The sequence below is a fragment of the Channa argus genome, chromosome 20 (genome assembly GCF_033026475.1).
Source record: "Channa argus isolate prfri chromosome 20, Channa argus male v1.0, whole genome shotgun sequence".
Lineage (NCBI taxonomy): Eukaryota > Metazoa > Chordata > Actinopteri > Anabantiformes > Channidae > Channa > Channa argus.
Window position 1 is genome coordinate 14,368,817 of NC_090216.1, and position 12,323 is coordinate 14,381,139.

General features: G+C 41.1%; 1 protein-coding gene across 1 annotated transcript in view; it reads left to right on the forward strand.

Moving 5' to 3' along the window:
- shisa9a (shisa family member 9a) overlaps positions 1-11,519 on the forward strand; it is a 51,236-nt gene extending 39,717 nt beyond the window's left edge. The window contains exon 4 of the mRNA XM_067488497.1: positions 4,110-11,519. Within this exon, the coding sequence (XP_067344598.1) occupies positions 4,110-4,945 (836 nt within the window). The 3' untranslated portion in view covers positions 4,946-11,519. The remainder of the gene's footprint in view (positions 1-4,109) is intronic.
- The last annotated feature ends 804 nt before the right edge of the window (positions 11,520-12,323 follow it).

Genomic DNA, 12,323 nt, shown 5'->3' on the forward strand with positions numbered 1-12,323 from the left:
GATTCCATCTCTGTAAATGAATGAAGCCCACTCCCCGACCTCTCAATCCTCAGGCTCACTCCTAACTGACAGATTTCCATTCCACTAGTGGTATTCAAAGAGGCACCTATGAAATGATTGGAAAGCTGTCCAGAGATATACAGCACAGGAGTCTGGGACGCAAGGAGGCAAACTGCCATCACTGTGAGTCCGATGATGGAGACACACAAGCTGTGAAAAATGTGTGTGGCGTGAGAGAGAGAAAGGGAGAGGAAATAAATAACAGCAAACAAAACCAAAATGCCAGTGGTGGCTCTTTTTGAAGTCACCTTTGTGTGAGCTCTGTTAATCTTGAGCAACATAAATGGACTTTGCTTTTCATTCCTTCTCTTATCCAACACTGCCCGTTTACCCCAGGAGATATAGAATCAAGTGTAGGATCAACATCATTTCAACCACACCACTTTCTTTTTTACTTCTTATTTAATTACCTTTATCATCCAGCTGATAAGCCAAACTTCCATCAATCAGTATCTTCACTGTGCCCCATGTGCTTCTAGATAAGGTCACTTTATTGAATTCTAGTGTAACCAAGCAAAAGCCAACTAATGAAGGTCCCTGGATGCAGACCTGGAACTCAGTCCAGAGGAGGAGGCATTCTTCTACAACTACAAATGATCAATTATAGCCCATGTCTTGGACAAATTTGTTTTGCTACAGTTAACACCTGCTACTCTAAAACCTCCATGCTCCCACATGGCTGTTAATAATAGGTGTTGCTCCTTTATCAATTGGTGGTCTGCAAAGTACATGTCCAGTTACTGAGGATTGTATTGTTTAGTTTTTAATTCTTATATATTTCTGTTCTACGATTCTGTTTTGCATCTTCACAACATCACATCCGTACATTATCTCAGACTGGAAGCTGCCCATTACAACAAGGCTATTTCTAATGGCTGCTGCCAAGCTAAGAGTTTAATCACTTTTGCTTCAGGGAATAAAATACAACCCAGTGTGCTTATTTTTTTAGACTTTAGGTTTTTAACACACCCTGCCTGCTGCTGCTGCTGCTGCTGCTGGAGTATTTATGGCAGTGCTATGTATGCAGGACTTACTGTAGCAAAAGATCCATATCAGCAGGAAATTATTAAAAATGTAAAGTTTGGGGGGAAAAAAGCACATATCCTCACACCTCAGCAGTGATATGGTCTTTTCTAATCCTCTTTACATGCAAATGACTTTGAAAAATACAACACAGAGGGAGAAATTTTTATCCTTTTATGTGTATTGATTTGGTGCAGCATGGGAGATATCAGACTCATTAGCTTCTTACTAAAAACAAGTCTCATGATGCCACTAAAGAAAAACTCGTGCTATTGCAAAAATCAGTAGGATTCATCCACTGGGCAATATTAAAAATTTTTTTTTTTATGTCAATCTAATTCTATTTGATCTTTTAAGATTAAGATTATGACACTTCATACTAGAGCACAAACAATTTGCAGTGATAACTACATGGCATATTTCAGATGACAAAAACTCATTTGCTGGCATTTCTGTGTTTCCACAATAAGTAGCTAATCTACTATTTAGAACGGGTTAAGATTACATCTCACATCCCATGCTGGCATTGAATCCCCTTTATTTTTGACAATTTTTCGGCTAAAGAATACAACCATTTAGATGTGAAGACTTTACTTTTCAAAGTGAAAGAACCTTCCAAGCAGCATTTAGGTGATCATAAGGCAAAAAAACTTTTTACTGAAACCAAGACTAATGAACGCCCGCCGGTAGCGTGGCAGCCAGTTGATCCACGCACTTAAAGTGAATACTAATCTCAGCAATAGATTTGCAAAAACATTGTAAAATGTGAGACACATTTGAAGGTTTTGAGGAGTTTTCGGACTAATGAGCCATCCATCACCTTTCTCAGTAGATTATCTCATTAACATACAGGTCTGACCCTAATAAAGTCTTTAAGGTGCTGGGTGCTGAGGGACTTCTCTGGGGCAGTACTTGAGTTTTCTCCTGATGCATAATGCCTGTTAGTCTCTGTGGGATGCTGGTCCTTCACAGGAAGAGCCATGCAGAGCCCACAGTGTGTAACAGCAGTATTTTCCATTTCCACTCACGTACACTGCTGGATGTGTGCACCGTTGAGCTGACTGCTGCCGGATTGATTCACCTGTCGCCTGAGCAAGTTTGATCCCTAGGGGCGGTCTAGCAGGGACTCAGCAGGTGACACGCTACCCCCCTTCCTTCACCCACAACCCCCTCTGCTGTTCCTCCACAGGGCCGCTCTTGCTTCTCTCCCCAATCATAGAGAAATAAACTAGATTTATAGCTATAGAGGCAAAGCAAACTCACAGAGTGTGTTAACTTTATCTTCAAGGACGTGGTGGCAACAAGGGCTAAGGAGTAATGACTGTGAATGTGAATCTGGTGGTGGAAAAAGGGGGTTACATTTAGCAGTGATAAGACAAACTGTAGCTTGGTGACAGTGACTGACAGAGGAAGGAATAACTGTGAGGCATTAAAGCTGACTGCTTCTTGACTTAAACACACACACACCAACACAGTGACGCCGATGCTTCAGTATGTTGCTTCAGTCTGTTTTGTGGAGCTTTACACATGCATGCATGTATTTTCATTGTTGCTATTCATAATATTCAGTATTAATTAAAACATGTTAATTAATTACACATATTAGGAACTGGCATGTCCATCCTGCTGCTTTGTGACTGCCAAAGATAAAAGTTAAGGAAAAGGAGCTACACTCCTATTTGCCTGAAAGCCACGATCTATAAAATAAAGCGTGGCCATGATGCCAATGCAGTGATGTTGAGGCAAACAGAGCTGCACTCTATCATGCTCCATGTGGATGTGAAGCGCTGTGGGAGGCCAGTGTGAAGTGCATCGGGCTGAAGGAAGTATTGATGATTGGCACCTGTAAGCAAATCTGTAATGATCACATTACTGTGTCCAAACTGCATCCATGAAAAGAAAAACAATTATTGAGGTCGAAGTGGGCAGTGGAGTGCATTATAAGAAGAGGTGGTGATGTTTTGGCCATACTCTTTAAAATGAATGAGGTAGAAACAGTAGAATTATCGCCCTTCTGACAGGTTCAACTTAGAAACTGAAAGATTTTAACATTGTAAAAGTACAAATCATGGCAGAGCTGCTGTATTGGATTACATTAGATTGTACAGGTGTACCTAATAAAGGGAGTGTATTTTATCCACTCATAACTTGCGTTTATAGACGATGCATTTTGATATGAATTCTAACTAGTGATGTTACACAGCTGTGTGTTACATCACTATGTTATGATGGCCCTTCTGTAACTTTTTTGTCGGATCCTATAATATGTATGTTTATCATAACCCTTTCCTCCCTAGGAAAAGCAGTTTACAGAGTCTTCCTGAAAATTTCTCTTTATAATACCACGTGTCAAACGATGAAACATGGTGCATTTGGAAAAAATAAACAGCGCACTACATGTGTAATGGCCTCACATCTTTCTCCCACATTTTCTTTCTCTTTTAATTATTGTGAACACCTTCTCCCCAAACAAAAAGATTTGTTTCTTTTACCTTAAAAGAAAGGAAGAGGCAAGGTAGAGGAGACATTCTGGACTCTGCTTTTGATTTCACTCCTCTGGTGGCACAACAGGCTATTTATATGCCGCCGTTTACAGTAGCCCTGACACCCTGGTTGGTCAGTTTGATGAGGGGAGGCTGACTAACAAAGTTAAAATATACAGGATTTGGTATAAGACCTTTTCAGATTGTAGGAGTAAAAAGGGATAGAACGTTTCTGCCTGTGTGTGTGTGTGCGTGTGTGTATTATGTGCACGTCTTGGTTTGCAGCTGATTTTGCAAACTGCTGAAAGTCTTATTTTATGAGTCACTCTGAATTGAACAGTTTTATTTTCTTTGTGTTCCATGGTAGCAAAAACAGACAAGCTGAGGATATTGTTTTTCCACAAGTGACGGTCTAAAAAGAGCAAACAGCCAAATCTGAAGGAGCATATTCATTTAGATCCAACATTTCAGCTTTTTAGCAGCTTTTAAATGTCCCCCTAACATTTTCATGAGCCCCGTCTCTCTTTCTCCTTTTTCTGCCAGCTGCCAAGTACAACGGTGAAATCTACAACAGACGTCGGCTGATGGTGGAGCTGCCAACGAAAGGTGGACTTCCTCTTCAGCCAATGGGCAACTCCAGACAATCTATGGCTAATATGTCGTCGATCCCCCCCCAGATGACCACCAATCCCATGTCTTCAAACCACATGACCTCTAATCCAATGAATCCCACCATCACACAGATGACGTCAGTGACCCAAATGACATCTATGACACCCATGACATCCCTCACTCCGATGACCTCCATGACCCATATGACCTCCCTGGGTCCACTGACCCCAGAACCGGTGGCCACCTATGTCACTGAGATCCCCAACATCTCCTCTATCTCAACCCTCCCTACAGAGCGGCATATAGCTGGTGGAGGACTTAAGCCAAACGGCCAGAAAGCCAAAGTCAGCCATGGCCACGTTGTCCACAGCTCTCACAGTTCTTACACTCATGCTCACAGCCACAGTAGCAAGCCGCCAGGACTTGGGGCTACATCCCTGGCTCACATGGCAGGGACCATGCCAGGTGGCACATCCCTGGGCCTCTCCAGGGCCGCCGAGACTGCCATTGGCTCGGCCACAATGGGCCGTCCATTGGCGTACAGTTCCAACACAATAGCGGCTGGGCATGCATTTGGGCTGGGGCTGAAGGCCTGGGATGGGACTGAGACAGTTGGCCGGAGGAAGACCTACGGGCACAAGAGGCCTCAGTGTACCGTGCTGGAGCCGAACCAGCTTCACGGCACTAGAGTCCACAGCCACAGCCAACACTTCCTCCCAACACAGCCCTACTTTGTGACCAACAGCAAGACAGAGGTGACTGTGTGAGAAGAGGAAAAGGGAGAAAAAAATGGGCAAAGGATGCATGTGGTGTGGTGGCACAAGTAATCTGTGAGTGGAGACACCATCTCCTGGGGTGGTCAAAAGTCTTATGTGTGTGTCTGTGTGACGTTGAGGCTCATTGGTATACTGGTGAATGTGGTGAGACAGTGACACCTCTTTTTACAGTAGGAGAGTTCAGCAATCAAATCACTGAACGGACCTTTGTTGTCAAGAGGATGGCATCCAGGTTGCTGGGGTCTGTAACCATAAGGGCAAAGGGCCTGCAGAACAGAGATGTGCACTTGTGGCGAAGTGTTGTCTAACAGCTAATACTGTATCTACTCTGAAACGATGACAGTATCTCAGCATTACATCGCAACTACGTAAGAGAAGATAAAGTGGGAAACTGGTGATAATAACATGGATTGGCTTTACTGTACGACTCAAACCTCAGAAGCAATATAAGGGGTCAATTATAGAGCACTGAAGCATTGTGGGAAAGGAGAAATACAGCACGTTTACCCACAAACCTCACAACAAGAGGTCTCTCCATCTGCCCAGCGAAGCATTGTATGATTTGGAAGAATTAACATTCTTTATGATTCACACCCAAATCTCCTGAGGGCTTTTTAAACAGACACACATGATGAGGGCGCCGGGCTTTGGATTGTAGACATGCAGTGTTTTGTACTGCGGCTATTCAGATGCAGCTTCATAAGCTCTGCGGCTGATGGTTGCCCTTTTCTACAAAGCTCCAGCACAGTGAATGGAGGCTGTCGCGCTGGCATTGTTCTCTGCTTATATGGTCTGTGGTGACAGCTGGCCCAGAGGAGGAATAAGGAGGCAGAAAGGCAGCATCTGGATGATGCTGCAGCTAGCGGAGGCTCCTCGCATCATCATTCTCATACGCACACACGCACACAAACAAGAATGCACAAAAACAAGTATGCACACACACGCACACACAAACACACATTGAAATGTATACACTATATTGTAGAACTGGACCATGAGGGTTTGACTGATTTGTGTTTTTCAAGAAAGAAACCAATAATTTCTAATTTAATAACGGATGGCTGATATTTTTGTTTACTTTGTAAAACTTTCTTTAAACTCGACTGTTTGCTCTGCATTTCCCCTTATGGTCAGTGAATGTAGGACATCGCACTCTAAAATGTTCTGATTCTCTTTTAGAAATGGCAGCCAGGATGACCCACCTTATTCAGTCAGCGACAGGGTAAAGTTTTTAATACACATCAACTTGTAAATTTGAGCGCTATAGCTATTAGCTATACTATTTAACAATTCATAACCATTCTCTGTCTTATGCTAAATATGAAACCACCAGTTCTGTCAAATCTATCAACAAAACAATTCAATATAGTCAATGTTACTTTAAAGGAAAATATAAACAGTGCAAAAGCAAAGTTGTTTAATTGTAGGTATGGACAGGAAAGGCCATGCTGGAAAATATATAAATGTCTTAGTTTTAGGGTGAGAGCAGTTGTCCCAGAACATCTGGGCCAACAGTTCTCAATTGTTTTATTTCTGCACAGGTTTGGCATTGTATATTCTACTTTTCTGGATTTAGACAAAAGCTAGAAACTACTGTGAAATGTGAGAGTGAGGATAACAGGGAGAAAAAAGCACTTTTTTTGCTGGTGATGGAATACACTGCCACACGAAACTAGGCTTGATTAGATCACTCACTGTACTCAAGCTCTAGCTAAAAAAACTTCACAACCAGCAGAAAGAAAAGACTATCTGGGTTACATGACTCAAACATAAAAATAAATTTTTAAGTCAAATAGGCCAAATCTTCCAAGGGCTTTTCTGAGCTTATTTGCTTGTTTTGTAATGGTGCGATATGTTTTAGCAGCTGCAGCCACTGCTACCATTTTGGCCTTGTTATCTAAAGTGATGTTCCCACCTCTGAGACCCTGTTTACGCTTCAAATAAAAATGAATGCACCCGGGACGCAGTGGAAACGTGATGGGATTTTATTGTTGAAAGCACCGTTGGAGGTGGTTAGAGAAGCAGCTGGCATACGTGGAAATTATGTCTTAGAAATTTGAGAGTACGTCCAACTCAAGCACGAGCAAACCAGGCGATGCGCAGCTCAGGCAGTATCACACTAAGAAGGACACATTGTCAGGACATGTGTGGGCAGAGAACAAGCAAAAAAGATGTTAACTGTCTTTTTGAAAGCATGTAAATATGTGAGGACGAGGTGCACAAGACACTGAACGTTTGTGAGACACATTTTATTGCCAGCTCCAGCAGCGCTCCACTCGGTCTGGGTACTCTGCATATGCAGATTGCATGTACGGGAGATGTGAGGAGCAAAGGAAGCCAGTGCAGGAGGGGATATTTTTGCCTCATGCTGTGAAACACCTGCACGGCTTGAGGGTCACATGAGTGGAAAACCAAATTGAATCTGTGGAACAGGATTTAAGAAGTCATCAGAGCATTAAAATGTGTCACACCTAGCACACGCAGTCACACACACATACACACACGCACACATATACAGACACACACGCACTGAATACATAACAGGGTGGACTCTGCTTTACTTCTGCTCCCACAGTGCCGAGCGGCAGGCATCATCACAGCAGAGAGACAGAGTCCGTACTGTTACTGCGCCTGTTGTACATGAAAGACTGTGAAACTCCAGACCTTGGCCCTTTGTAGCGATCACTGATATTATGCTTTTTATATATATAAATATACATAGCCTTCTCTCTCTTAATCTCTTTCTTTTTGTGCTTTCTTCTTCTGCACTTCTTTTTACCCTTTTCCTCCTCTTTGCTCCTCCATGACTGAATGGAAAACATTCAGAGCAGAAATATTATTATTATTTTTTTTTTTTTTCTGTGATAGTGGAGTGGAGTCATAATGAGACAGTGAATATTAATTCACCCCCACTTTGAACGGCATGATTGTTTTTTTCTGTTGTTCTAGCAGGAAATATAAGTGATTGATTCTGCGTGGCAAAAATAATGTAATTTAGTTTGCAATTTTGTGTGTCCTCTTGAACACTGCACACATCTCACTCTTTCTAACTTGTGGGTGTTGGTCTATGTGTTTCTGTGCGTGTGTGTGTGTGTGTGTGTGCGTGCATCCAACTTTGGCATATGATTATTGTCTCTGAAGGAGTCAAAACTCAAACAAACAAACCAAACAAAGTGAATCATATATAAATTGAGTTCACAATCCCATAAACCTGTTTACTTCCAGTTATAATCCTTTGCAAATTTGGTAGTTTTTTTTTCTCCCTCCTTCTCTTTATTTTCTCCTTTTCTTGACAGGTGGTGGTTTTGTTTGTGACAGAGTTGGGAAGCAGGTCAATGTTTGCTCAGAATGTGCATTATCGGACTCAATTGATTTAATCCAGCTAGGCAGAAATGCGGAAATATGAACCCTTCTTGCCACCTCATGCTGCTCCATCCTTAAAACCCATTCAGCTCTGCAAAGGCAGTCACTGGAACAATTGGTAAGCAGGCAGGGCAGTGGAAACAGTTGACAAACAAAAAACTCTCATCCCTCACCGTAACAGCCAAAATAAACCTGATAGAGAGAGGGGAATTGGTTGCGCTGGCTGGGTTACAGTTGATAGGGTCGGGTCCACAGATGAGTGGGTTCAGGAAGCAGTCATGTCTGACATTTTTTCATCAAAGTCAGTCAGACAAAAAAAAACAAAAAACAATGTAACAGGGACACAGCTAGTCTACAGGCTTAACACCCAGAGCCAGTGTGTGTTCCTGTTCATTTTTATGGAAAAGATTATCTGAGGTTTGTGTTTTCCAGGTTGTTCACTACATGTAAATTTAGTGCAAATAGTCAAATGGAAATCTTTTCTTTGGAGCACAATTGCATTGCTCAGAGGTGTGTGCCTCCCTTTTTATTCGCTTAAATTCCTTCAGTGATTCATTAACTACCCACCATGAAAGGTGACACGGCCAAACAAGATGCAAATTTAGGGTTTTACCATCCAGATCCTGATTACCCTGTGGGTGAATGGACTGCCAGAGCTTAAAGCTCTATCTTTACTATTTTTTTCCCTCCTTCTTGGCTGAATGAAAGTCAAATGAAGAGTGGAAGTGCAATTGACCTAATTATAAGCATCAGACCCAAGTTAGGGGGTGCAGCGGTTCACCGGTACGTTGATCAGCAGCAAGAAATCAGGCCAGTTGAACATGCAGCCTGAAGTTTTGCAGTGTTAACACCTTGTGATCTGGAGCTTATAAGTGATCGTTTTCTGTGCTGTTTGCAAAGGCATTATTTTGACTGCAGTCACACATAGATTTTTCATATATTACAACTCAACAAGCAGCATCACAGTAAAAAAAAAAAAAAAGAAATTTCAATCCAGTTTCTTTTTTAATCTTCATAAATTCTGTTGTTTGGCATGAATACTTAAAATCCCTAAGCAGGTGACAAGAAGTTGAAACATAAATTGCAGTGAGTGCTCAGTTCCTCAGATTGTGCTCTGCTCAGAATTTGAAGGTGGCACTGCTAGTCTTTGTTGTGCTTTTACTGTAGCCTTCTGAGTCTTGCACTTATAACTGATTGTTGAGCTCATATTGAGTGGAGTGGGGGGGGGGAGTTAGCTGGTGGGCTGATTAATAAGGGGCCAAACAAAAGCAAGACCAAGTTAGATTTTGATTTTTATCAAACATCTCAAAGCAACACAGAGGGAAAAAAATGAAAGACAAAAACATCTTTCACTCTAACCCTCCTAGCTAGCCACAAAATACACAGTGACTAGTAGTTAATTATTTTAGTATTACAAACGTTTATACTCCCACTGGCCTGCACGAGCTTCACAGAGAGACAGCGAGGTTCTAAGAGATGTGAATGGTGCTTAAAAATAAAAATTGGTGTCCAACTTCTCCTCTCTTGGTTTGGTTTACAAAGAAAAACAACAGTAGAACAGGTGTTGGGACAAAAGGCATTCGATAGAAGATCTACAGGGAAAGTTCAACAGAAGAGGAGCTGTACAAAGGTAGAGAAGGAACACTCGTCATTACTTGATAGGGACGAATCTTTAAATTATTCATATTGCTAACTGATTGTTAATGGCTCCTTTTGGAAAGCTGTGAATCAGAGACAATTGTTGGCTCACACACATATCCACACACAGAAAAACTCACCTTTCTTGTGACTTATGTTCCTACAAAGACATTGATCCACACACATGCAGACTTCCATAGTGTTGGTCATTAAAGCAGCAGCTCAGTAGTTTCTCAAATCTGATTCCACCAGACAGCTTGACCTTTGGAACATGTCGGTTCGGGCTGGATGGTGCAGTTTTGAGCATCCTATTTGAGCTGAAGCTGTGACGAATGGATTGTTCTTTGTCTGTAAATATTCATTTCTGGGTGGGGAATTAGCTAAGAAAGGCTTTTTTTCCCTGTTTTTCATTAAAGACTAGTAAGAGCAGTGTTTTCATGCTCAGAAAGTAGAATATGTACAGTACATCGGAATGACATTCAAGGGCTCAAACACAAAGTTACATTTTTACCAGATTTTCCTCCACTCTTTTTTTTCCTATCCTTTACTGTTGCCGTTCGCTGAACTTAATAGCGTTGCCAATGTTGCAGCCTATGAAGACCAGCATCTGTATGATCAAAAAATAAATCAATCAATATATCGCTCTATTATCAAATGGGTCCTCGTCAGCTATGTTTATGACTTTGCATAGCATCGGTCTTTACGCTCAGTGTTTTCACAAGTCCAGATCTGTCTACTTATGCACACACAAACAGAGGAGCCGTGGCATTTGTTGTCCAGTGATGCTCAACGTCTGTTTTTTAATGGGTTTGCTCCTATGGTGTGCTTTATGTGTATGATTTTAATCATAACCCTATATTAAGTACACTTGCTGTTAGCATTACCAGAAGGATATCAATCACAGTGGATGAGAAAAACACTCTGGTTTTTGACCTCTGCTATGGTTCAGAGCCAAGGGATTTTCCATTACCTTTGAAGAATCCATAAGCTATTTGTGATATGACTCTTATCCATTAGCAAGCGAATCCTTTTATAGAATAACTCATTGATTAACTCATTTTGGTGTTAATCATGCATTACATACAAAGTTATAGGAAGACAAATTTTCTATTTTTGATGTCCAGACCAGTTTGTGGTATTTATGCATACATGTATATGGATACATATGGCCCTGACACTGCATTTATGAGTGACTAGTAAAGCATATTTTCCATGTTAGAGCCCATCTCCCACTATTGTTTGCACAGTAGCTTATAATATGCACCGTGATGCCCCATCGTCCTTTTACCGTTTACTGACTTTATAATTTGTGAAATTAAGTTATGAAAAAGCTGTATTTTGGTACTATTCAAATATTGTTAGAAAAAAAGAGATATCGCAGACGTTTTGTCCAAGAAATATATTACCATAGTGTTGCTATGAATTTGTCTGTTTTCCTTTTTTTGGGACAGGGTGAAAGGGAAATTTTGTTTTTCTTCTTTTGTTGTTGATTTGCCATCTGACAGTATATCACCACTGTTCTATATACAACTTTCTTACGTGGCAATAAAAGACGACTTCTATAGACTTCTCTCTTTGCCTTCCTTTAGTGTCTCTTTTATTGTCTTTTGTTTCATGTCTCTTTGTCTTAAGGAAGAGCTCCTGTGCAGCTCCTTCTTGTCTTCATATCTCTCCTCCTACTTTCCTCCTCGCTGTTTCCCTTGGCTCTCTACTTCCCAGAAAACATTTGATGTTAAATAGATGTTGGACTAACATCTTGGACTGACTTCAGAAACATGTCTATATATAGCAGCAAAGTCAAAGTTGAAGCAGTTTTCAGGATCATTTACTTCCTCTATGTTTGACACATGCATGTCAATTCATAGCAAATTCCAAATTAGTTATTTCAACTCATTAGATGCTGTAGCTTTTCCTTTCTTTTGTTTCACTGTGAGCATTTGACGTGTGGAAATATGCACAAGATTTCTATTAAAGTTACAATATTAAAATCAAATCTTAAAATCAACACTCCCGGATGAGGTAGAGGTCTGCGGAGTCCTGAATATCCACTTCCTTCTTCTCAAACTCTATGAGTTTTTTATTGGGTTCTTGGTTGAAAGATGCCTTCACTTATATTAAACTTGCTTTTCCTGTTTCTGTTTTGGGAAGTACATGCAAAAGAATGCCATTAAACTTCCCTCTGAAATCCCTTTATTAAAATGGCTCTATTTTTCTTGCTGAAAAAGGCCTCTAGATGACATCACTTGGAGGAGCCTTCACTTCTGATTATGTCGTCTAGTTCATGCTAATGTAATCTTGCTCAAAATCTGCTTTAATATATAAACTAAATTCCTAATGATGAAAAACTCCTCCGGGTGATGTCATCTAG